This window comes from Taudactylus pleione, unplaced genomic scaffold (assembly GCF_031769625.1).
Source record: "Taudactylus pleione unplaced genomic scaffold, aTauple2 ptg000007l, whole genome shotgun sequence".
NCBI classification, from domain to species: Eukaryota; Metazoa; Chordata; class Amphibia; order Anura; family Myobatrachidae; genus Taudactylus; species Taudactylus pleione.
The window spans coordinates 25,574,317-25,599,395 of record NW_028284410.1 but is presented as its reverse complement, the minus strand read 5'-3'; the positions used below and the strand labels follow the sequence as shown (position 1 = coordinate 25,599,395).

The window sequence follows — 25,079 nt, the reverse complement described above, 5'->3', positions numbered from 1 at the left end:
TAATCACAGAACACACAATTTCCAAAGTATAAATCCGCACAGAACTGGTGATGCATTCCACTAGCACCTTGGCAGAGTGAGACCTCTTAGCCAAAGTCAGCGACTAACATTCGCAGCTGCCTTTGGTGACTTCTTTTGAAACCTTCAAATTTCCCACGATATTTTGACCACCCAGGGGAGTTGCATTGTTCCCTGATTGGTGTGGGTCTCTTAATCTCCTACCTCCCCCAGATATTACTTCCCTGACGAACACCTGCTGGGTTGGCTCCGTGTAGTCTGCCAGGTGTCAGTGAGGCACAAAAGCAGGCAAATGGAAGGAGGTGTAAATCCTGAGCGACCCCTGTGGAGGCGGAAATTAATTTAGGAGATCTTTTGTTCTGTGAGGTGTTACATTTCTCTACTGGTTATGAATAAAACAGGCATATGGACAAGGGCTAAACAAAGGCTAAACATCAAGGGCTAGACAGTACTAAACATTACATTTCCTGACATTATTACAGTAAATAATATACCTGCTAATGGAAATGTATAAGTCCTGTGAATGAACACACATACTCTAGGAGATGGGTAGGGGAACACAAAAGGGCTAAAAAGTTAATTAATCGCTGCAAGGACTGAGATGTTGCAAATACATTTTTAACACACATCTCATTTTCTCACAGGTTAAAACACACAAATGTAACCAATTTGAACTATTTTTTTGTCCTTTTTTCAGTGTTTAAAACCATATGATCGACTGTCATTCCAACCTGCCAGATTGGACAGATATCTGACAGAAAATTGTATAGTGGATGCCCACCTTAACAATATCGCTGCCTCAGACACACTCCGCCCAATGGTCTGTTACCGGTCTCTTTTATAATCTCTCCTCAATCCTCAGCGCGAGCCTGCTGTTTCCTCCCACCACACCCACGTGCCGGCCACTGCTCCCTTTGTCACATATAAGTATCTCGTGCCAGCAGGGTTCCCCCTTTGAGGTTGTAATGGATGAGTCCTTGTCCCGAGGACTCTCGGCAATCCTGCCGTGCTGTTTCTTTTCTGAAAAACCCATTAGCTCATTGGGGGGAACAAGAAAGAACTCCAGCTAACAGTTAAATTATGTGTACAAACGTGAATTACCAAACACTACATATATTTCTACTTTGTGTACATATATGAAATTACTGTCAATCACCAATTAAATGGGGTGCCACACACATATTTATTTATTACCAGCTACTTATATAGTGCACACTTATTCTGCAGCGCTTTACAGAGAATATTTGGCCATTCACCTCAGTCCCTGCCCCAGTGGAGCTTACAATCTATGGCCCTCATTCAGAGCCGGACACAATTAGCGCTCGCTCGTCCAGAAAATAGGGGTGGCTATTCAAATGAATCGTTCGCTGTTTGTGGTCTGTTCACGCCTCTAGGTCTGAATGAGCGAACAAAACTTGCGGTCGTTTTTTTGGAAACTACGCCCCCTGGCCGCTCGCATCCTACGTCTTGTCCGCTATTTATTAGATTAATCGAGTACATCGAACAGGGTATGAACTGCTCGCTATTATTGTGGTCGGTTTTTGCTACCACAATTTTGCGAGCAGTTCTGGCTATAAAATAACCCAGTGACGTGGTTAATGACGCTGCTGTTTTAATTATGCACACCCATAAAATGCCCGTTTTGACCTTTAAGCACGCCTGCGTTCTGATCTCCACTCCCCGTTTTCAAGCACCTTCCCCTGTTACCACCCACATACGCCTCATTCTGTAACTCAAATTAGCAGGCATTCGCTATTTTGCGAGCACATGAATTTCGACCGCACTGACTGGTTCGCGTATGCGTATAACGATCCGTACGCATGCGCAGTTGGCCAAACATCGCTCGGAGCGAACGAGCTGCCGCTTACGAGTGGCTCTGAATCAGGCCCTATGTTCCCTATCACATGCACACAAACATACACTCTAGGGTTAATTTTTGTTTGGAGCCAATCGAACCCACGACCTCAGTGCTGTAAGGCAGTAAAGCTAACCATTGCCAATAGTGGCTTAGTGCTCCAAATCTTAGCATCTCAACTAGGCTGATTGCTTTCCATGAGCCTCCACAATTGCCCTATCACCTGGTCCCAAACTAAACAGGTCCACATGATCTTATCATCTCTTTTTCCACATTCCTCTAGAATGTAAACTCTTTTGGACAGAGTCCTCTCTCTACACTCTATCCCTCTACATTGTTTGACCCATGTCAATGTATGATGCAGATTTTTTTTCTGCCTGCCATACAAATTTTATTGCATATGTGCAATTATTTTTCTGCTCAGCTGTATGTTCCTTGTCTTGTCTCAGGCTGATTGTTTCCTATATGCCACTTCTTGTTCTTTTTATTGTATATGCTACTCAGTTATTTGTAGGAAAGTCCAGGGATGGTGAAAAGCAACAGCACTGATTGAGAGTTTGATTGGAAAGGAGAGATTAATGGAAGTGAATAGTTCCAAATTAGTGGTGTTGCATCATGTGTCAGCAAAAATATGAATGGAAATAAAGATGAGCTTCAGATAAGAAGGTTCTAGGGGAAAGGATCTAGGATTGAAAGGTGTGGGGAAGTGCTGGGCTTTGGGATGAGGCATACTTGCCTACTCTCCCAGCACAACCGAGAGGTAACTGAATTATGGGAACTGCTCCCAGCAGCTGCCTGGAAAGGTATTCAAGTGTCCCAGTGCTGCTACACTTAAATCTGCACTTCAGTGTGCTTCCATTTAAATATTGTCACAAATCCTTATAACACAATTATTGACTTTAGAGCAAGGCACTGATTAATCATTATCTTTAAGAAACAATTGCTGCACATTTTAAACATAATCACTTTTAGACCTTGCATATACGTGCCAACGTTGCTAATGGGTTAATGTTTTCAGACTTATTTCTTGAAGAATTCCAGAACACACCTTTACCTGCCCACTTCCCACAGATTGGCTATGAAACATAAAGATCCGGTTTGCTATGAGTATGTGTGCAGAGAAAGCTTTGAAATAAGAAACTATAGACACTCCCTGGGAGCCGGGACCTGTTTGTCTTTCCTTTACAACTAGAGACAGACAAAAAATAACCCTACAGACAAAAAAACCAACAACAATCTTTTGTATCTAAGTACAATATGGCAATGCTTTACAGATACATTATACTTATCAGGACTTTTTAGAACACTGAAAGGTAAGTGTCTATTTCTCTATATCAAGTGAACTACATGTGATTGTCCGTACAGAATAGGTGTCCACAGACTTTTATCCAGAGTATGTCGAAATGTTTTTTAACTGCAAGGGCAAATAGTCAACCAAATCTTCAGAATATGTAATGGGGGAATAAACTGTATTTGTAATTATCTCTGAAGTCTGTGTTGCTGTTTAACAGATATAAAAATCACAATTACATACCACATAAATATTCTTTATGTTTAATTAGCAATACACTAACTGAATAGGCTCATACACTTGTTGGTAGAACGTCTGACCAATAACAATGCTTCTACCTCTCAGACCTCCCCGAAAAACAACAAGCCATCCATAAAAAAAAAAAATTTTTAATTAAAACACACACATGCACATACAAACTAGCTGTCCCTGATTACTTTTCTACTATGAATGTATGTTTCTATAGCATACAGTAGCTAACCAATTCAGTCTGACATTTAAGATGTTGGAAACGTGGTGTCTTTGAGCAGTGGTTCTGAACCTGGGGTACGAATACTCCCAAAAGTACTGGCTGTGATCTGCATGGTAACTTTCAAATATTCATAAATATAATTGATACATAATGAAAGCAGTGTCCTAGGGATTTCAAAATGTATGCATCACAGTAGGACCCTGAAATCAAAGTGAGAAAGTATATCCCGGTAAATGAAAGCATATGTGGGCTTTTATTTTCAATTTTAAATTTGTCATACATTGAAATATGTACAATTATTTTTATTCTAAAATTATATTAACTACAAATGTATTATTTTGCATAAGTTGGGGGTACAAATAATGCAAATTGGCTGTCAGGGTTACCCAGGTAGAACATTGTTGTGAACCACTGTCTTATGGTGCGTACACACGGGACGATCGATAACGATATCGTTGTACGATCTCCTAGGTGTGCTATCGATCATCTAGCACACCACCAACTCACCAACGACTATAGCAATCCGCGATCAACGATTACGCGTCCCTATAGTAACCTGGTCAATATCAACCAGGTTGGACTGCATGCACGGGCGATGAATGATATCGATATCATCCATACGCGCATCGCAGTTTGTTGGGCACCGAAAAATGCACAATATAAATGATAACGATATGATCGATATCGTTATCGTTCATATCGTCCATTTTAATCATATTGTGTACGCATCTTTAGAGCATTTCAGTATTTATTTGCTATACTCTGAATTGTTTCTACATGCTCTGTGTAAATAATCAATTTTAGGGTCCATTTAATATAGGGTCCATATTTTTCTCCATTTGTACTTTCATTATATATCACTTAATAATAAGGGAATATTGTATATTACAGGTGAAATATTGTATGATTTTATATAGGTTAATTTCATTCATTTACTTGAAACTCCTGCTGCTGGTGTTTTGGATAAAAGGTATTTGATACTACTAGAAAAGTAGTGGGTTATGTCGCTATGGAAACAGTGTTAAACTGGGCCTTTTGTGCAGCCATATATTGCTCAGCCCCAGAAAACTCCATATTGCTATACAAAGCCATATATACCGTAGTATAGTAAAACATTTCCATTGGCAGCAACTGTAGTCCTGTAAGTTCACCACATTTTTTTAAATGTACTTATCATTTGTATAAAACCACCAAGCTATACATGTTCCTTCTTGTCAGGGCATGCTATTTGTTGTTTTACATGCACCAATATTCCACTAAACTGAATATCTTGCAGTGCATACTGGTCTGGAAAATATATAACACAATAGCAAAAAAACATAGAATCATATTTTATATGTCCAATTTTCCAATTTTATATAATACAAAATTGATGCATTGTAATCGATGTGAAATTCTGGAGACGAAAAAATTTCCCATCATTATACTGCTAAGAATGTAATGAGGTTATTTTTTTGGTATTAACATATTAAAATAGGGGTTTAGCTTTTATCGTTATTCAGTGGAATCCAATGGGAAATTCTTTTGTCTCTGTAATCTAATGGGAGAAAACAAATCCATAAAAATAAATGAAACATCGCTGAGTGACTGTGACCCGAGTTGATCGGGACCTCCCTTAACTGCTAGCCAACCACATAAAGGACCTGATTCAGAGATGGACGCCAATGCGATCGCAGCTGTTTTCGCACAGTACGCAGCTGTGAAAATATGCTAATAGTTCCAAAGATCACCCAACCATAGGGACGCTCACTGCTGCCTTCTCATGTGTGTACAATTTCTCTTACCTGCATAAAAATTGGTAACATCAATGCACATTGAGCAGCCATCTTGCCCTTGTGGAAGGTCTGCAGCTCTCCTAACAGGCAGTGATCTCTCATGCTGTATAAACGATCGCAATAGCTAATTTATGCATGCCCATGTAAAAGTGTTTAAACTGTATTACACCTGCGTTTTTCTGACCCCCCTCATGTTACCTCCCCCAAACGCTGACTACCTATCACTCATTTTGTGAATGGGTTCTCTGTGAATGCGGAATCGCATGCGCAAAGGCAGTGGCAAAATTAGAGAGTGGTGGGCCCAGGTGCAAGAATATGCTTTGCCCCCCCCCACCCCACCAATTCCTGGCACCCCAACATTTATTCACCACCCCCCCAGTAACTAAATACAGTGTCTGTCCTGCTGCCCAGCCTTGTTTTTTCACCACCCCTCACTGCCCCCCGGGTCAGTAAATCCAGTCTGTCCAACCCCAGTGTGCCAGCCTCTTTCCCCCCCAGCGTGTGTCAGCCTCTTTCCCCACCCAGCATGTGTCAGCCTCTTTCCCCCCCAGCCCCAGCTTCTCAGCCTCTCCCCCCCAAGGTGTGTGTCATCCTCTTTCCCCCCCCCCCTAGCCCCAGCTTGTCAGCCTCTTTCCCCCCAGCATGTGTCAGCCTCTTTCCCCCCCCAGCGTGTCAGCCTCTTAGCCCCAGCTTCTCAGCCTCTTACCCCCAGCCCCAGCATGTCAGCCTCTTCCCCCCCAGCGTGTGTCAGCCTCTTCCCCCCCAGCGTGTGTCAGCCTCTTCCCCCCCAGCGTGTGTCAGCCTCCTTCCCCCCCAGCGTGTGTCAGCCTCCTTCCCCCCCAGCGTGTGTCAGCCTCCTTCCCCCCCAGCGTGTGTCAGCCTCCTTCCCCCCCAGCGTGTGTCAGCCTCCTTCCCCCCCAGCGTGTGTCAGCCTCCTTCCCCCCCAGCGTGTGTCAGCCTCCTTCCCCCCCAGCGTGTGTCAGCCTCCTTCCCCCCCAGCGTGTGTCAGCCTCCTTCCCCCCCAGCGTGTGTCAGCCTCCTTCCCCCCCAGCGTGTGTCAGCCTCCTTCCCCCCCAGCGTGTGTCAGCCTCCTTCCCCCCCAGCGTGTGTCAGCCTCCTTCCCCCCCAGCGTGTGTCAGCCTCCTTCCCCCCCAGCGTGTGTCAGCCTCCTTCCCCCCCAGCGTGTGTCAGCCTCCTTCCCCCCCAGCGTGTGTCAGCCTCCTTCCCCCCCAGCGTGTGTCAGCCTCCTTCCCCCCCAGCGTGTGTCAGCCTCCTTCCCCCCCAGCGTGTGTCAGCCTCCTTCCCCCCCAGCGTGTGTCAGCCTCCTTCCCCCCCAGCGTGTGTCAGCCTCCTTCCCCCCCAGCGTGTGTCAGCCTCCTTCCCCCCCAGCGTGTGTCAGCCTCCTTCCCCCCCAGCGTGTGTCAGCCTCCTTCCCCCCCAGCGTGTGTCAGCCTCCTTCCCCCCCAGCGTGTGTCAGCCTCCTTCCCCCCCAGCGTGTGTCAGCCTCCTTCCCCCCCAGCGTGTGTCAGCCTCCTTCCCCCCCAGCGTGTGTCAGCCTCCTTCCCCCCCAGCGTGTGTCAGCCTCCTTCCCCCCCAGCGTGTGTCAGCCTCCTTCCCCCCCAGCGTGTGTCAGCCTCCTTCCCCCCCAGCGTGTGTCAGCCTCCTTCCCCCCCAGCGTGTGTCAGCCTCCTTCCCCCCCAGCGTGTGTCAGCCTCCTTCCCCCCCAGCGTGTGTCAGCCTCCTTCCCCCCCAGCGTGTGTCAGCCTCCTTCCCCCCCAGCGTGTGTCAGCCTCCTTCCCCCCCAGCGTGTGTCAGCCTCCTTCCCCCCCAGCGTGTGTCAGCCTCCTTCCCCCCCAGCGTGTGTCAGCCTCCTTCCCCCCCAGCGTGTGTCAGCCTCCTTCCCCCCCAGCGTGTGTCAGCCTCCTTCCCCCCCAGCGTGTGTCAGCCTCCTTCCCCCCCAGCGTGTGTCAGCCTCCTTCCCCCCCAGCGTGTGTCAGCCTCCTTCCCCCCCAGCGTGTGTCAGCCTCCTTCCCCCCCAGCGTGTGTCAGCCTCCTTCCCCCCCAGCGTGTGTCAGCCTCCTTCCCCCCCAGCGTGTGTCAGCCTCCTTCCCCCCCAGCGTGTGTCAGCCTCCTTCCCCCCCAGCGTGTGTCAGCCTCCTTCCCCCCAGCGTGTGTCAGCCTCCTTCCCCCCCAGCGTGTGTCAGCCTCCTTCCCCCCCAGCGTGTGTCAGCCTCCTTCCCCCCCAGCGTGTGTCAGCCTCCTTCCCCCCCAGCGTGTGTCAGCCTCCTTCCCCCCCAGCGTGTGTCAGCCTCCTTCCCCCCCAGCGTGTGTCAGCCTCCTTCCCCCCCAGCGTGTGTCAGCCTCCTTCCCCCCCAGCGTGTGTCAGCCTCCTTCCCCCCCAGCGTGTGTCAGCCTCCTTCCCCCCCAGCGTGTGTCAGCCTCCTTCCCCCCCAGCGTGTGTCAGCCTCCTTCCCCCCCAGCGTGTGTCAGCCTCCTTCCCCCCCAGCGTGTGTCAGCCTCCTTCCCCCCCAGCGTGTGTCAGCCTCCTTCCCCCCCAGCGTGTGTCAGCCTCCTTCCCCCCCAGCGTGTGTCAGCCTCCTTCCCCCCCAGCGTGTGTCAGCCTCCTTCCCCCCCAGCGTGTGTCAGCCTCCTTCCCCCCCAGCGTGTGTCAGCCTCCTTCCCCCCCAGCGTGTGTCAGCCTCCTTCCCCCCCAGCGTGTGTCAGCCTCCTTCCCCCCCAGCGTGTGTCAGCCTCCTTCCCCCCCAGCGTGTGTCAGCCTCCTTCCCCCCCAGCGTGTGTCAGCCTCCTTCCCCCCCAGCGTGTGTCAGCCTCCTTCCCCCCCAGCGTGTGTCAGCCTCCTTCCCCCCCAGCGTGTGTCAGCCTCCTTCCCCCCCAGCGTGTGTCAGCCTCCTTCCCCCCCAGCGTGTGTCAGCCTCCTTCCCCCCCAGCGTGTGTCAGCCTCCTTCCCCCCCAGCGTGTGTCAGCCTCCTTCCCCCCCAGCGTGTGTCAGCCTCCTTCCCCCCCAGCGTGTGTCAGCCTCCTTCCCCCCCAGCGTGTGTCAGCCTCCTTCCCCCCCAGCGTGTGTCAGCCTCCTTCCCCCCCAGCGTGTGTCAGCCTCCTTCCCCCCCAGCGTGTGTCAGCCTCCTTCCCCCCCAGCGTGTGTCAGCCTCCTTCCCCCCCAGCGTGTGTCAGCCTCCTTCCCCCCCAGCGTGTGTCAGCCTCCTTCCCCCCCAGCGTGTGTCAGCCTCCTTCCCCCCCAGCGTGTGTCAGCCTCCTTCCCCCCCAGCGTGTGTCAGCCTCCTTCCCCCCCAGCGTGTGTCAGCCTCCTTCCCCCCCAGCGTGTGTCAGCCTCCTTCCCCCCCAGCGTGTGTCAGCCTCCTTCCCCCCCAGCGTGTGTCAGCCTCCTTCCCCCCCCAGCGTGTGTCAGCCTCCTTCCCCCCCCAGCGTGTGTCAGCCTCCTTCCCCCCCCAGCGTGTGTCAGCCTCCTTCCCCCCCCAGCGTGTGTCAGCCTCCTTCCCCCCCCAGCGTGTGTCAGCCTCCTTCCCCCCCCAGCGTGTGTCAGCCTCCTTCCCCCCCCAGCGTGTGTCAGCCTCCTTCCCCCCCCAGCGTGTGTCAGCCTCCTTCCCCCCCCAGCGTGTGTCAGCCTCCTTCCCCCCCCAGCGTGTGTCAGCCTCCTTCCCCCCCCAGCGTGTGTCAGCCTCTTTCCCCCCAGCCCCAGCGTGTGTGTGTCAGCCTCTTTTACCCCCTCCGTACCACCGCAGCTTACCTTATTTCTCCTCTGCGGCTCCTCTCGATCCTCTTACTTCAGCAGCCCGGCCCCTTTTTATGACACGGCGCCGTGTCATAACAAGGGTCCGGGCTGTGGCTGGTTTCTGTCATGTTGGAGCCGGAGAGGCCGAAGCGGGCCCGCTCCGGCTCCAACCATTTGTTAATGGGGACCAGGTCGGCGGGCAGCGGCGCTGTAGGATGCAGACGGCCATGGGCCCCTGCACCACAGCGGGCCCCGGTGCAAGGCACCGGCTGCACTGCCGCTAGTTCTGCCCCTGCGCAAACAATTGCTCGATCTGCATAAAAATCACCATTGCGTCCGTCTCTGAATCAGGCCCAAAACCAACAGTCTTATACCTGGCTGAGCAACCAATAGGACTCTTGATCACTCCATGTCACAGTAAATAAGAAGGATGCACATGTCAATTTTTATGTTGTTTTTTTTCCACTCCATTGAATTACAGAAACCAAAGTATTTTCCACATAACAATAATAATCCTGTGACAAAGTCTTGAGGATTGTTTCATTCATTTTAAACTTTATTTTTAAATGGGTGTAAATATGTTATTTACTTATTTATACACTTTTAGTGGCCTATTTACGTAAATAAATTTGCCAGATATCCATTTAATATCTCATGATATCAGCAGATGTAGGGGGTACTACAGCAGATATCTGTGACATATGCTGTGATCCGCTATAGGTACTTGGCTCATGTAGCTCATGCCATCTTCAGATGACATTAGCCATTGTAGCCTATGGTCTATGGATTGTAAAAGTTACTGGCAGAGGGATCTGCTGGCACATGCGTGGTCTGCTGACCATGCATTGTGTAGTTATGCAGCCGGCATCCGTAGAAGAAGTGAGAGGAGGACAAGTGAAGTGATCGCATTAGTGATCACTTCACTACTAGCACAACACAGGGACAGGTTTCTTTTGCAGCCCCTGTCTGTACATATTTATTTTAATACATCGAGGCAAGACTTTTGCCATGATAAGTGGTGATAAGAAATCATAATTATTGGGTCAACCAGTTAATTAATAAATATGCCCTTTAATATAATGGGTTTTGTCTTAGCTATGCTGTTGACTATACTGGGTTCTTTAAAGTGCAAAAGCTGTTATTCCATATCAGTCACCAATGCAGCCTTCAGAGGTCATGAGGACTGGTATGAGCTCCAATGCTTTTTAGTGCTGGGCTGGTAGCACATGGGAGGGTGCATTTATAGTTTTTCTTTTTCAGTCCTCCTTCCTATATAGACAACAGGCCTCTGCCTGTCCTGGGCTGGGTCAACTATGACATAGCTGGAAGCATCCCAGGCTATGTAGCACTGGAACTGGATGAGGATTTGGGGGCCACCATGCCCATTCATTTATATACTCAGATTTAGCGACTGATGTATCATAGGACCTCTGCCATACACACTATGGTGTTGGCAGTTTATTATCGTTGAGGTTATAGTGAAGCATTATCACGAGAAAAAAGAAAATTGAAAAGGCTCCTTTTTGTTGTATGCCATATTGCCAATCTGGTTAGGGTATAGTAATGCAAACAGTTAAGCATTTGAACATCCTGTTACATGAATAACATGTGTTTATTTTTATCTACAGATAAATTATGAATTGGGGAGTTTTCCAGGGTCTCCTAAGTGGAGCAAGCCATTTCTCCACTGCCTTTGGGCGAATCTGGCTGTCAGTAGTATTTATCTTTCGGCTTTTGGTTTATGTGGTGGCAGCAGAAAGGGTCTGGGGTGATGAGCAAGGAGAATTTGACTGCAACACAAAACAGCCTGGCTGCACCAATGTCTGTTATGACAACTATTTTCCAGTATCACACATAAGGCTCTGGGCTCTCCAGCTAATTATGGTCACCTGCCCATCTCTTCTTGTTATTATGCATGTGGCCTACAGGGAAGATCGGGAGAGAAAGCACAGGGAAAAGCAGGGAGAGAATTGTGGAAGGCTGTATTTAGACACTGGAAAAAAAAGAGGTGGTTTATGGTGGACTTACTTCATAAGTCTTATAGCCAAAGCTGTGGTGGATTCTGCGTTCCTTTACATCTTTCACCATATCTACCCGGACTATTCTCTCCCCAATGTTGTCAAGTGTACATTGTCTCCATGTCCCAATATTGTAGACTGCTTTATATCAAGACCCACTGAAAAAAATATTTTCACCCTATTTATGATTATCACTACTGCTCTTTGCATTTTACTCAACTTGATTGAGATGGGATACTTGGTGACCAAGAGGTGTTGTGAATGTTCTGCCCAAAGGACTCATTCCACCAGATATCAAAATAACAATGCCATTACATTCTATCAGAAGCAAGATACATGTCGTGACAATAATAAGTTAAATGAAGAGCTAGACCAGCTGCATCCTTCCATTTATGTGACACCTCCAGAAACTAAGTTAAAATGAGATTAGTAGTTATAAACTGTTGCATATTATTGTAACAGATTTAACATGAGTACAAGTCAAAATAAAATGTGTCACACTTAAAGGAACAACATACTGTAACATTCCTTCAAGAACATTTATGTGTGAGAAACAAGAAAGATAAACATTCTACATAATGCAGAATCATTGTTCAAGAACAGTTTTACATCCACAATCTTAGTTCTAGTTTTCTACTCTTTTTTTATATACTGACTTGAGATTATATAGCATGAAGATAACAAAGTATATTCCAAGGAAAAAGCAATGGCATAGCTGGGAGCCTTGCCAACCAACCATTATATAACTGTCTTATTTCTTGTAGTGCACATGATGTTATTGTTCCCTTAAAAGTGTAAAGGTCAGACTCATAAACTTGATAAGGTGCATACAGTAATTGCACTAAGGTCTCTGAACCATGAAATACCACAATGCAGTACATTTCGCTCATTATTGTTTGCTGTCCATCCTGTCATTAATATACTGTACACGTGGCACACAGGAACGACCCTGAGAGAAAGCAGAGGAAGAATTGTACAAGGGTGTATTTAGACAACACAAGGAAAATATGAGATGAGGCTTTAAAATAATGAGACTGATGCTATAATTTATGTTTAATTATTTTAAGTACATTTTAATTCTATTCCCCTTCTATGTACTCCTCTTCTGCATCCACACACTGCTGCATTCTTATTTTCATTTTCAATTGCTCAAAGCCGTACTCTAGCTCTTTATCTGTCAGCTATCTCAACAGCTGCAAAGTTTTCTTTTTTACCTCAGTAAGTATGCCAAACGGGTTCCCTTGAGTACAGATTTGACTTTGGGGAAAAGAAAGAAGTCACACAGTGCTAGGTCTGGCAAGTATGGAGGATGTTCTATACTGCAATCTGTTTCTCGGCCAAAAACTGTTTCACAGAGAGAGCTGTGTGGGCTGATGCATTGTCCTGATGGAGGCTGAAGCCATTATACCACAGCTCTGCCCTCTTTCTTATGATTTATTCCCACAAAGTTGCTAGAACATTTTTGTAGTAATGTGGAGTCACTGTTGTGCCTTCTGGTACCCAGTGTTCCAAACTACTGTAACATCCTCAATATCAAATAAAACAATTAATATGGCTTTGAATTTTGATTTGCTTTGACATGCTTTCTCCATTTTTGGTGATGAGTGTTTTCCAGTGCATGGACTGGAGTTTAGTCTCAGGATTGTACTGGGAGAGCTATGTTTTATCACAGGTAATGACTTTATCACAAAATGCGAATCCGCTTGAATTTGTTCCAAAATGTCTGTACAAATTTGCTTTCAATTTTCTTTCCGCTTGGCAGTGATAAGCCTTGTCATGTTAAGATCTTGATGCAAACTTGCCTAATAGTTTCTGTGTCAGTGTTTCATATTCGTGCTATCATTCTGATGGAGTTGACGGTAAAATCGAACAATTTTCTCACTTATTTCCACATTTTCATTTGTTTGTGATGTGCAAGGCCTTCTGGGATGTTCATCATCTTTGACCTCCTCACACTGTCACTAAATTTTGTGCCACTCAAACATCCGTGCACATGACATACCATCTGCCCCATAAGGCTCGGTTAGTATACGGAAAGATTCAGTGGGTGTTTTGTTACATTTAACTAAAACTTTTAAGATAACATGTTGTTCTACTTTTTAACTAAGCATTTTTATGATCCACAGGAAAAACACAACTTCTTCGAACACTGCGTGACAGCAAACTATTTGTGCGGGAGGGGTGAAACTTGCAAAACCTTTTTGGAATAATCCAAGGTCAACGTTCCCCCACTCCCTTTGAACTCACGTAGTATGATTTATTTTTTACAAGCACAGTTTTGTTATTTAATAGCCATACCTTGTATATGTTCTTGTTTTTACACATTACTAATTTCTGCAATATATTTTCTTTGCAATGTAAACACACTATAAACTTAACAGTAGCAGGTGAGGTCTATTTACTAAGCTTTGTTAGGAGATAAAGTGAACATGATAAGGTACCAGCCAATCAGCTCCTAACAGCCATTTTTCAAACACAGCCTGTGACATGGCAGTTAGGAGCTGATTGGCTGGTACCTTATCACCGTTCACTTTATCTCCTAACAAAGCTTAGTAATTAGACCCCAAAGTGTACTAATGTAAAGCTAATTTAAAGCTACACTTCCATCCCCCAGGAAAATCGGTTATCAAGTCCGAATTAAAGCAGGCATAATAAATGTATGAAAAACATATTCCATACTGTGTAGCATGTGTTCTCTTTTCAAACTATCTTATGCAATGCACAACAAATCTTGACTATATGTAGAATATTTATAACATAATCAATATGATATCTACAATTGTTTGTATTGAAAATAAAAATATTTATTTTTTTAGATTTTTATACTGCTTGTTTAAAAAAAAAACTCATATTGCTAATGCAATAAATTGGGTATATTTATGAAACTTTGGATGTGTCTTTAAATCGCATAAAGATTCCGGTATATTTAATTATTTTAATGTGTATTAAAGTAAGGTATAAATATTTCTAAATAAAAAAAAATGTTTCTGTGCTGCTGTTAGTATGAAACAATCAGTTAATCAGCATTATATTATGTCATCTCTCCTGCTGAGTCCCCATCGTCACTTCTGTTGGGTCCCTGCGAATTGTTATCAGCACACGCTATCATAGGCTTATTCACAGAGCCGGCCCTAACCAGTTTGATGCCCTAGGCAAGATTTTGGGTGGTGCCCCCTAACACAGTCGCTAGTTCCGCCTCTGACCCAGCACCCCTCAGCTCAGCAGCAATCAACCAGCAGTACAGATCACAGCAGCAGCCAGCAACATCCATCACCCCTCAACCATTGCAAACCTCATCCACAGAACTATAACTGGACACTTTGGTGCCCTGTGCCAGCAAGAGCATTGGCACCCCCACACCACTGTTTTTCTCCCTGCAGATAGGCCCAGGCTACTGGACTCAGCCAAGAACCATGAGAGGAGGAGCTGCTGTGGCTAGGCATGCCCAGCACCCTCCTCCAGTGGCGATTTTTGTTACTGCCCACTGCTTCCACTGTCTCTGCTCCCGTTGCTGCTGGCTGTATGAGCTGCCGCCCGATCAGAGCTGAGCTGAGAGCTTTGATTGCAGTAGGACAGCAACAGCAGAGGTGCCATCTGCCTGTTCTGGTCCCGCCGTTGCCTGTTGTCAAGCTGAGCTGTCCCTAGGCTGGAAATGCATGCCCCTAGGTATTCCAAATGTCCTAGGCATTTGCCTAGTTTGCCTATGCCTAGGGTCCGGCTCTGCTTATTCAGATCTTCTATCATTCATGCACTGATCGCTTGGTTATTAGAGTTCTGGGAAAGCCAAACAATGGAATGTTATAAATCTTTAGTAGCACTATGATTCTCATAATGTATACATTAGCAACAATGGATCTAGCACAACTCAACCGATTATGGATGCAAGTTGTGCACTGTGCATCAATATTTCACTAAAATGCATCATTAAAACTCCTAACTTGCATTTATGTGCAGCGCTAAATCAAGACCATTGTGTCACAAAGTAGGTCACAGAGTATGTGGTCACAGCTGTGCATAATGTGAGATGACACATGCTATATATACTGTATGGCTGATATACAGTGGTAAATGCAGAATTGTGCGCAACTCCATTCTGCAGACAGATCTTGTGAAATTCAGCTCTGCACATGCTAAGTATATGAGCACACAGATCTATGGGAAATTCTGAGTCATACATATCTCAGTCACATTTCTATTTAAGGCTGAACATGTGTTACTGGGTGATAATGGGGCTATCGCCCATAGGCATAGTTAGGTGAGTGCATGTTGAGGGTGTGCATTTGGAATTGCAGTCTATGCAGATTTGTGCGTACGCAGAGTTCCGTCTGATTTCAGGCAGATCTCTTGCATCAGGTATAGGTCTGGTGTATGTGCATAATATTGATGACAGCTATTTAACAAAGCATATGCTATACTGTAAACAGGGGCAGAGTGTTCACATGTACAGCTTGGTATACGGGTAAATATCTGCATTTAGTTCCACGCATACAATACAAGTGCAGTTGTGTCTGTCTTGCGTGCAACTTTGAATCTGTGCCATAATGAGAAAAAGGGACGCTCTAGGGTGCAATACAAAAATGGTATTTGTATTCAACAAGAATTCCCGTTGCTCGGCACCTGTACCTCGGGAAGCACATTTGGAATATATAAAATGAAGAGTTTGCAATTTACAGTAATGCTGGCCTTGTCGTAACATGTATTCAAAATATTTATAGGAATGTACATTATATAGAAAGAAAGATCATGTTTCAGAGGAAGATTCCTCAGTTTGTTAGCAATATGCACTTCTTGGTTTAGAATCTCCTAGAACACTAGCTCTATAATTTAACACTTCAGTGCCTATGAAAATTATAGATAGGTTTTTCCTGAGAACTTGATTAGAATCACATACTATACATAAAGCTGCATTACTACCTGCATCATAATCTGTTTTGTCGAACTTGTGAGGGTAAAGTTGATGGGAAGAAGGTCATGTAAGAAAAATGTGGTGGACAGATGTGCATGTAAAGAAGAGCTACTGGGCAGAGGGGCATGCAAAGAAAATCCAGGGGCAAGGCAGGATCATGTGAGGGAAAACTTATGGACAGGTCTGGTAGGTAAAAAAAACTGGTTGGGAAAGGGGCATGTGATAAAAATGCTGTGGGGCAGAGTGGGACATATGATAGAAAAGCTGGGAGGCAAATGTGCGTGAAAAGAAGACCTAGGTGCATGCGAGAAAAAATTGAAGGGTAGGGGGACACAGATGGTGTAATGGTTAGCATTACTGCCTCACATCATAGAGTTCATGGGTTTTATTCCCACCACCAATATTTTTTCTCTCATTTAAAATAAAGACCTGGAGGTATATTTACTAAGCCGTGACTTTTCAGCCATAATTGTTGGTAGTTTTGGCCATTGTATTAAAGTAAATAATATTAAATGCAGAACATGCATGGTTTTGAAATCGATATAACTGCTGTTTTAAATCTCATAGGCAGAACCACCAACAGATGGCAGATTTCAAATGCCACCGCTTAGTAAATATACTCTTATGTGTATTTTGCAGGTATACATGCATTTCATGATACCTTTAAATAAGTGCATCATACAGAGACAAGACACTCAAGCAAATCATTACAAAAAGTGTCTTTCACTTGTCGATTGTGTCAAGTTTTCTTTTTTCTTTGTTTTCTGAAAATCTCTAATATTTGGGAAAACCTGCCTCTAGAAATCCTGCATTAGATCCTGGTCATAAATGGAACCTGGACATCAGTGCATCTGGACTGCAGCCTCACTGTCCAATCAGGAGAAGGTAAGAATACTTAGTTTTAATTTACAAAGTTAATTGTGTGAGATCAGTGGCGTCCCTCCACTGGGTGACACCCGGTGCAGTGAGTAGAGTAGTACGAGTGGCGAAGCCTGTAAAAGGGGTGAGATCTCGCTGTACTAGGCATGGTCACATGACCCGAACCCCCCGTTTTGGTCTTTCCAGGGGTCCTGGAGGTGCGGACTTCCCTCAGGGACCAGTCTATTTGTAGTGCCAGCTCCCTCACTGTAATGCTACAGTGCAACACCCGGCTCCTGTCACTGAGTCGCCACTTTGGTGTCACCCCTCGGTGGCCCGCATCCCCCTTGTGACATCAAGGGGGGATGCCACAAGTGGGACGCGGGCCAACAAGAAATCTTGAATCCTCCCTAATTATATGTCGGTGCTTCAAGTTTGAAGAATCATGAAGAGCCTTTCCAACTGCTGTAGGAGAGGAATGCATAGTGCTAAAGTCAGTATCATTACCGCAAAATTTACCAGGATAGTGGTGGAGATTCATAGGGCAAGATTTATCAAACCATCTAAAGAGGACAAGTGGATGTTTTGCCATCGCAACCAAATCATTTGTAGCCAGGGGTACCGAGAGGGGGGGAGCGGGTACTAATTTCCCAGGCTTGCTGGAGTGGCCCGGCGGGGGCTTGGGTCCGGCACTGCTCCCCCCCCTCTTACATCACAGCAGCCCAGCACACGCTACTGTGTGTTGGGCTGCATTGGGAGACTGCTCGTTGCTACTAAGAAGCAGCCACAGCAGTCTCCTATGCCTGTGGGGGGAGCTATCAAGCTGATCGTGCCCCCCACTGATTATGCACCAGACTGAGGGGGCTCACTGCGCCCCCTCCCCAGCGCTGCACAAAAGGTGGGATCTACCTGTAGCTGGTAGCCGTAAAATTGTAATTGCATTTAATTTATACTGTGTTACATATTACAATATCGCTAGTGCTTCATGCCTTTATTCTTTTCAGTTTTTTTATGATTGGACTGAAGATTAAGATGACCAGTCAGAGATCAATGTATGAACAATCTATATTTGCAAAGGCAGATAATATTAATCACATCACCCCATTGTTATCCTGACAAGTATGCTAAATGTCCTCCTGGACAGACCTTTGTTTTTCAACTGCTCAATCCATCGTTTTACATAATAATTCTAGATCAGTAAGGAATATTCTGCGAGAAGCTAACAGGAAGCTGGCAATTGAGGGACACAGTCCTGCTAAGCTTAGTAACAGTGGTGGAACTCCCGGAGACAATGGAGTCATTTGCCTCCGGGCTCCAGCCCTTAAGGGGGCACCTGGCTCCATTGTCCCCTGGGCCGTTCTGGGCACTGCTATGGAGATGGAGCGCCGCTGATCGGCGCTCCACCTCCAGCGGCTTCGCACCCCCTATTTGCCGGGCGCCCGCTGAGTGTGTTACCAGCGGGCGCCCGGCTCCTTCTTTCCCCCCGGGGATAGCCGGAGGAACGGAGCTCACTCCTGAACTTTGCTTCCGGGTCCCGCAATGCACTATGGGAGTGACGTCATGATGTCACTCACATAGTTCTGAGGAGCGGGCTCGGGGACGGAAGGCAGCAGCACTGGGGGTTTCAGGTAAGAATTGTTTTTTTGCTGTTTTTTTATGTGAGTGCGCTCGCGGGGGGGGCTCACTACAGGGGGCATTACTGGGAGCACTACAGGGGGCTTACTACAGGGGGCATTACGGGGGCTTACTACAGGGGGCATTACGGGGGCTTGCTACAGGGGAATTACTGGGGGCTTTCTACAGGGTATTACAGGGGGCATTACTGGGGGCTTTCTACAGGGGGCTTTCTACAGGGGGCATTACTGGGGGCTTTCTACAGCGGGCTTTCTACAGGGGGCTTACTACAGGGGGCATTATGGGGACTTACTACAGGGGGCATTACTGGGGCTTGCTACAGGGGGCATTACTGGGGGCTTACTACAGGAGGCATTACTGGGGGCTTGCTACAGGGGGCTTGCTACAGGGGGCATTACTGGGGGCTTACTACAGGGGGAGTTACTGGGGCTTACTACAGGGGGCATTACTGGGGGCTTTCTACAGGGGGCATTACTGGGGGCTTGCTACTGGGGGCACTACAGGGAGTTTACTACTGGGAGCACTACAGGGGCCCTTACTACTGGGGCACTGCAAAGGGGGACCACTACTGGAGGTACTGCATAGGGGGACCATTACTGGGGGGCACTACATAGGCGGCACTGCATAAACGGACCTCTACAGAGGGCACTGCACAGGGGGACCACTACTGGGGGAACTGCATAGGGAGGCGGGCAGCTGGGGCTGGCATAGGTGCTGGGGGGGTTGTACATTTTAATTTGGGGGGGCACCAACATTTATCTTGCCTCCGAGCGCCTGAGATAAAGTTACACCACTGCTTAGTAAATAACAACTTTGATAGCTTGTTTCCACACACTTTCTCGGATGAATAGGCAGAAGTTTACAATTTCATTGCGATTACTGTATCGTTAAAGCACCAGCCAGGACTCATCTGGTGGGATAAGACCATAGAGGGAAGCCTACCACAGGTCTCTTCACTGGTCTCTGGACAAGTAAACTTCTTGTATTTTCACAAATACACTCACCTCAATATGGCCCAACATAGTGTAGCAACCCTACAATCTCTTCCATGTGACATACGTAGCTATGTCTTGTCACTGATATATAACTAGACCTCTCTCAATTGTACTTGGGCATTCCTCCAATCAGCAGTAGACTTTCATAAACAGCCACTGCATTGAATCTGTCCTGCTCCAGAGACAGCTAAGCAGTGGCAAACGACATTTCCTGAGGTGCTTGCTATATATCAGTGCCAGATGGAGGTCTCAGGGTATGGACCTCCTACATTGTCAAGTCGGCCTTCCACGTAATCAAATTAAACAGATAAAATAGGGGTTTCCTAAGAAAAAAAACACTAGAAAACACTCTTAAAATATGAAGACTAGAAGAAGGGATCACAATGATTGCTTAACATGCTCTATCTGCTATTTACAAAAAAGGCAGAATTTTACAGGTAGCTGCACATAGCCCAAAGTAAAGAAATGTTAGTAGATGGAACACATGTATTTGGCCAGGAGGAAAACATAATTAGTGCAGCTGTGATATATTAAAACTTACCACATATTAAATAATACAGTAACAAAGTGCTATTATCCATAATAATTCATTTTTGTTGTATACAAATCTCCAGTTCATGGACGACCTTACATTATTGTAGACAAATTTGCATTTTTATAAACATTCAAACATGACTTACTAATGGAAAGTACTAAATTTATGTAATTGTCACATTTTATTTATTTATTTATTAACAGTTTCTTATATAGCGCAGCAAATTCCGTTGCGCTTTACAATTTGAATCAAGTTTAACATTATACTGGGTTGTAAAAGACATACATACATGACATACATAAGGGTAAGAGGGCCCTGCTCGCAAGCTTACATTAAAGAAGACACTGTCAAATGCGTTCTCCGATCAATGCATTGTATTCGGCTCATATCAGGGTCATTGATGTAATATTTCAAATACATTTTTTAGACATGCGAAATACCAATACACCATGAAACAATCTCTAGTCAATATTTTGCAGCTTTCATTCACAGATTTTCTTCACCATTCTCACTGAAGGTTCCTGGTCCATGTTCGAGGTTTGCCATTCAAAGTTTGTATTCTAAGTTAACAATGATCTTTTGAATCTTTTCTAAATACTATTTAAATAATAGTCTTAATTATTATCAAAATATTTACATTTTGTTACATCAAACTTTGAATACTAATGTGTTTAAAGTTTGCTGTCTCACACTTGAGGTTTGTCATTCTCAAAGAAAAAACACCAAAATGTATTGATTGATTGCAAATCAAACATGTACAACCCAGGCAACATGTGGGTCCATGTGTTCGAGGATGTGAAAACTGGTTCATTTGCATACAATTCTACTCAAAATTGATCAAACATGGTGAACCTCGATGGTTGGCTTTCTAAGATATAGCTATTTTAACATCTAAAATGTAGAAAATTTGAAAATTTAAGACTTGACATAAACTATACTGGACACCAAACTAATTATTTGCCGTTGAACCAATTAGTCTACTACTAAAGGATTCCTTATTGTCGGGCAAGCTTTTATAAGTCTCGCCAAACAAAATGCAAACTTATGCAGATATGCCTGTCATAGGCTGTATCACTTGCAGGCACCTGATAGATCGTACACACAATAATGTTGAAGACAGTAGCCAGCACCTACTATTAGCAGGTTCTGAATAACTGTTTAGGGTTCACCTAATTGGTTAGACTTATGCTGCCCATCCACTAAGCGATTAAACCTAGAGATTGAGCGATAACGACTGTCGTTATCGCTCAATCGCTTGGTAATCGCCCGCAAATAGGGCAGTAATATGTTAAAAACGACCAGCGATGTGCGTGCCCGCTGGTCGTTTTTAACATCTATCATTGTCCGAACATGAAGGTCAACCTGACGACCGCCGTCAGCTTGCCATGTTCGGGGATGATTGATCTGCATACACTGAACGTTCAGTGTATGCACTTCACCCCTAGGGGGACGACGGCACGATTATGATGTCGTAATCATGCCATTGTCCCCGCATCTAGTAGTGGATGGGCAGCATTATATTACATGATTTTGTTGGTATATTTTAGTATTTTGTATAATTTTATTCCAACACAAGAAGAAAGATTATACCTGCTATACAATAAAGGTTTTTTATTCATATCAATCCTGTACACATGTATTTTTTGCTATTAAAACAAATGTTAAAATGTTTATCCTGATTGTGACCTTGATGGGTGTAAGCGTATTTGGGCATAAGTACTGTATGCCTATTGTAAGTCTACTTACGCAGAGATGGATATATCTTAAGATGATACCAACTCAGCATCTGTGCACTAAATACACATTTTTTACATGTGGCTTTTTAAAGCTTTGTTTGTCCTGCATATATGTCCGACTCAGTATCAGACCGATTTCCACAATGTACACAATATCTTAGTCACAGTGTGCTTCAAGCAATAGCAGCAGTGCAAGAAAGGAATAGATGATATAGCAGATAAAGTCCTTAGGGTCTTTAAAATAAATAGGGCACAAGTTGGAAATAAATTTGGATACAATATACTGTACCTTCTATATTGTATTGCAAATTTAAGCCATCATTTATTCAAAATATGCAACAAGAAGACAAAAGGTGGGATCTACAGCTAGCTGGTAGCACAATAGGTGGGATCTACAGCTAGCTGGTAGCACAATAGGTGGGATCTACAGCTAGCTGGTTATCACAAAAGGTGAGATATACACCTAGTTGGTAGCAAAAAAGGTGGGATCTATAGCTAGCTGGTAGCATAAAAGGTGGGATCTACAGCTAGCTGGTAGCACAAAAGGTGGGATCTACCTGTAGCTGGTAGCCGTATTAATTTTATCTTAAAACTGATCCAAAAGAGAAAGAACAAATAAAATATCTCACTGTTATGGCTATGTTTATTGTTTGCTGATTTAGGGCCTGATTCAGACCCACTCGCGAGCGGCTGTCCGCTCGCAAGTGGGTCGATGTTATGGACTGAGCATGCGCACGACGGAGGGAGCTCCGTCGTGCGCATGCGCCAGACGCGACAAGCGAAGGAAAGTCCTTCGCTCGTTGTGTCCGATCAAAGGGGGCGTGTTGTCAATGTTGATTGACAGCACGCCCCCTTTGGTGGGCGTGCCGGGGGCGTGCCTCCCTGACGGGGGCGTTCCCACGGGAACGCCTCCCGTCAGAAGCCGGCCCACTGACATCACTAGTGATGTCAGTGGGAGTGATTTTGGCTCTGATAGAGCCAAAATCACTCCGGAGCTTGCAGTTGAAAACCTCAACCGCAGGCTCCGGCTCGCAGTTTTGATGGTCGCGATGGTCACGACCATCGCGGCCATCACAATGCACGCTCGTATAGCCTGTGGGTGGTGACCCACAGCTATACGAGCGTCCAGGAGGACGCTCCATTTTCATGGAGCCCGGCCCTCATTCAGAGCGTGCGCTCTGCTCAGAGCGTACGGCTCTGAATGAGGGCCTTAATCCCTTTGAATTTAAGACCTAAATTATTTTTCTTGAAATACACGATTAACTCATAAACTGCAATTTTAGTTAGCTACTGCTTGTAATCCATTTTTACTCATGCATCTGTGATATACAGTTTGGTTGGCTTATCTGTTTAGTGATTCAGTACAATAACTAACAAGACTGGTAGAGCTGCAGTCAGAGATTATCAGGGAAGGGTTCCAAACTGCCAGCTCTAATTAAAGTTCAAAAGGTCAATAATTCAGATTACCTCTAAATGTATCAAGTGTCTGAAGAAAGGTCAAAAAAACTACAAACTTAAATTTCAAATGCTAAGAACAATGCAGATATTTCTCTTTCAACTAGTAAATACTACTGCTTATGTCTTAAAAGTTATTTTCTTCAGTTTGAGAAATAGTTAATAAATAAATACAGTATAATCACAATCCACATGTCAGTTTAAGATAGTTAAATGTGCATTTTTTTCAGTAGCATCTAGTGCTACGAACATTTTCAATATCCAATTGCTGATTTATATTCTAGCTATAACAAAATTTGTAATTTTAGTACAATTGGACTTGCTATTAGTTTTAGGGGCCTATTCATCATCACTTAATTGTTGACATGCTTTTGTGAAAAATAAGTGTTATGGTTATTCATCAAGTTCCGAAAAAGCATTTTTTGGGGGATCTTGATGGTGTTACTGAACGCCACCCTGAAATGGCGTTCAGCCCCCGATAACCTTCACAGACTGCTGTTTACACGGCAGCCTGTGAAGAATTACATGCCAGCCACAGCACAGGGATCTATTCAGATCCCTCCCTGCTGTGATGTGCTGCAGACATGTGGCCCGACTCGCCAAAAGAAGACAGATGAGCCGGGCTAAGGAGAAGGAGGGGGGCCAGACACCCACGGGGAACAAGTTTGACGGTTAGCAGGGTCGGCGCTGCCATCATGCAGTTTTAGGCAGGTGCCTAGGGGCGCCAACCACTGGAGGGCGCCTCTGAGTCCGTCTACCAGAAGTCTGAAGGATATCTCTCATCTACATGCTGCCAGCGGCAACTGCGGGTGGGTAGCTTTTCCTAGTGGCTCTCGAAGCTTGCATTAAAAAAATAGTCTGTTGTTATCCCTGTGACACCAACCATGGCATCCTTAGTGCTATTTAGGAGATTTCCAATCTTGCTGCTCCATTCATCCACAATCCACCCACCTCTCTCCCTCATTTCATTACTGACATATCTCTGTGACATCCAAACTTCTATCTGTGATGTTCAGCCCTCCCTTCCCTGTGCCCCCAGGTTGTTGAGAGAGTCAGTTTTTGAGCATTTACACTACATTGGGCATTTATTTCCACATCTCTATGTAGGTCTGCATATGGGTGATTCCTTATAGTGGTTAAACCCTGTTCAGTACATATGGAGGCAGATGTACTAAACTCTGGGAAGAGATAAATTGGAGAGTGATAAACTACCAACCAATCAGCTCCTAACTGTTTTTCAAATACAGCCTGCAACATAACAGTTAGGTGCTGAGTGGCTGGTAGTTTATCACTTTCCAATTTATCACTTTCCAGAGTTAGTACATCTCCCCCATAATGTCCTGTTCTGGGATTTTTATGCTATTAATGCAACATCTAATAAAACATTTTCTGTTCAATGTCGTTCCCCATGTGGGAGATTCTCAAAGTCAGACTCTGCTTTTAAAGATACTGTATTTTACTAATAAAAAGTTTTCTCATTCATACAACATCATTCATACAGGCTCACAGAAACAGCTGATATAAGCAGCAACAGGCGTAGCATTCAAGGATCCTTCTGAGGAACCACAGATAGGAGAGGAGTCAGTCATTCTTATGAAATTGGATGCAGGACTACTTCCAATCACGATTGAGGATGTTGATGATGATGCAGTTGTTGGTGGTGGAGATTGTAGGTGCTTGGATCCAGAGAGAAGGGAGCAGCTAGGTGACACTGGACTGATTGCTGTTACATTTTTTTAAGCCAAAGTTTCTGAATTTGAAAAACCCTTTTCAATTTGA

At 45.4% G+C, this 25,079-nt stretch overlaps 1 protein-coding gene across 1 annotated transcript; it reads left to right on the top strand.

Annotated features, from left to right (window-relative positions):
- Positions 1-2,975: 2,975 nt before the first annotated feature.
- Positions 2,976-14,004, top strand: LOC148543000 (gap junction beta-5 protein-like). Its single transcript, XM_088462667.1, has 2 exons — positions 2,976-3,186; positions 10,791-14,004. The coding sequence occupies exon 2, from the start codon at positions 10,798-10,800 to the stop codon at positions 11,602-11,604; it is 807 nt and encodes a 268-aa protein (XP_088318793.1). The 5' UTR covers positions 2,976-3,186; positions 10,791-10,797; the 3' UTR covers positions 11,605-14,004.
- The last annotated feature ends 11,075 nt before the right edge of the window (positions 14,005-25,079 follow it).

Excerpts from the sequence above, each read along its gene's own strand:
- LOC148543000 (XM_088462667.1), top strand. The coding sequence starts at position 10,798 with ATGAATTGGGGAGTTTTCCAGGGTCTCCTAAGTGGAGCAAGCCATTTC.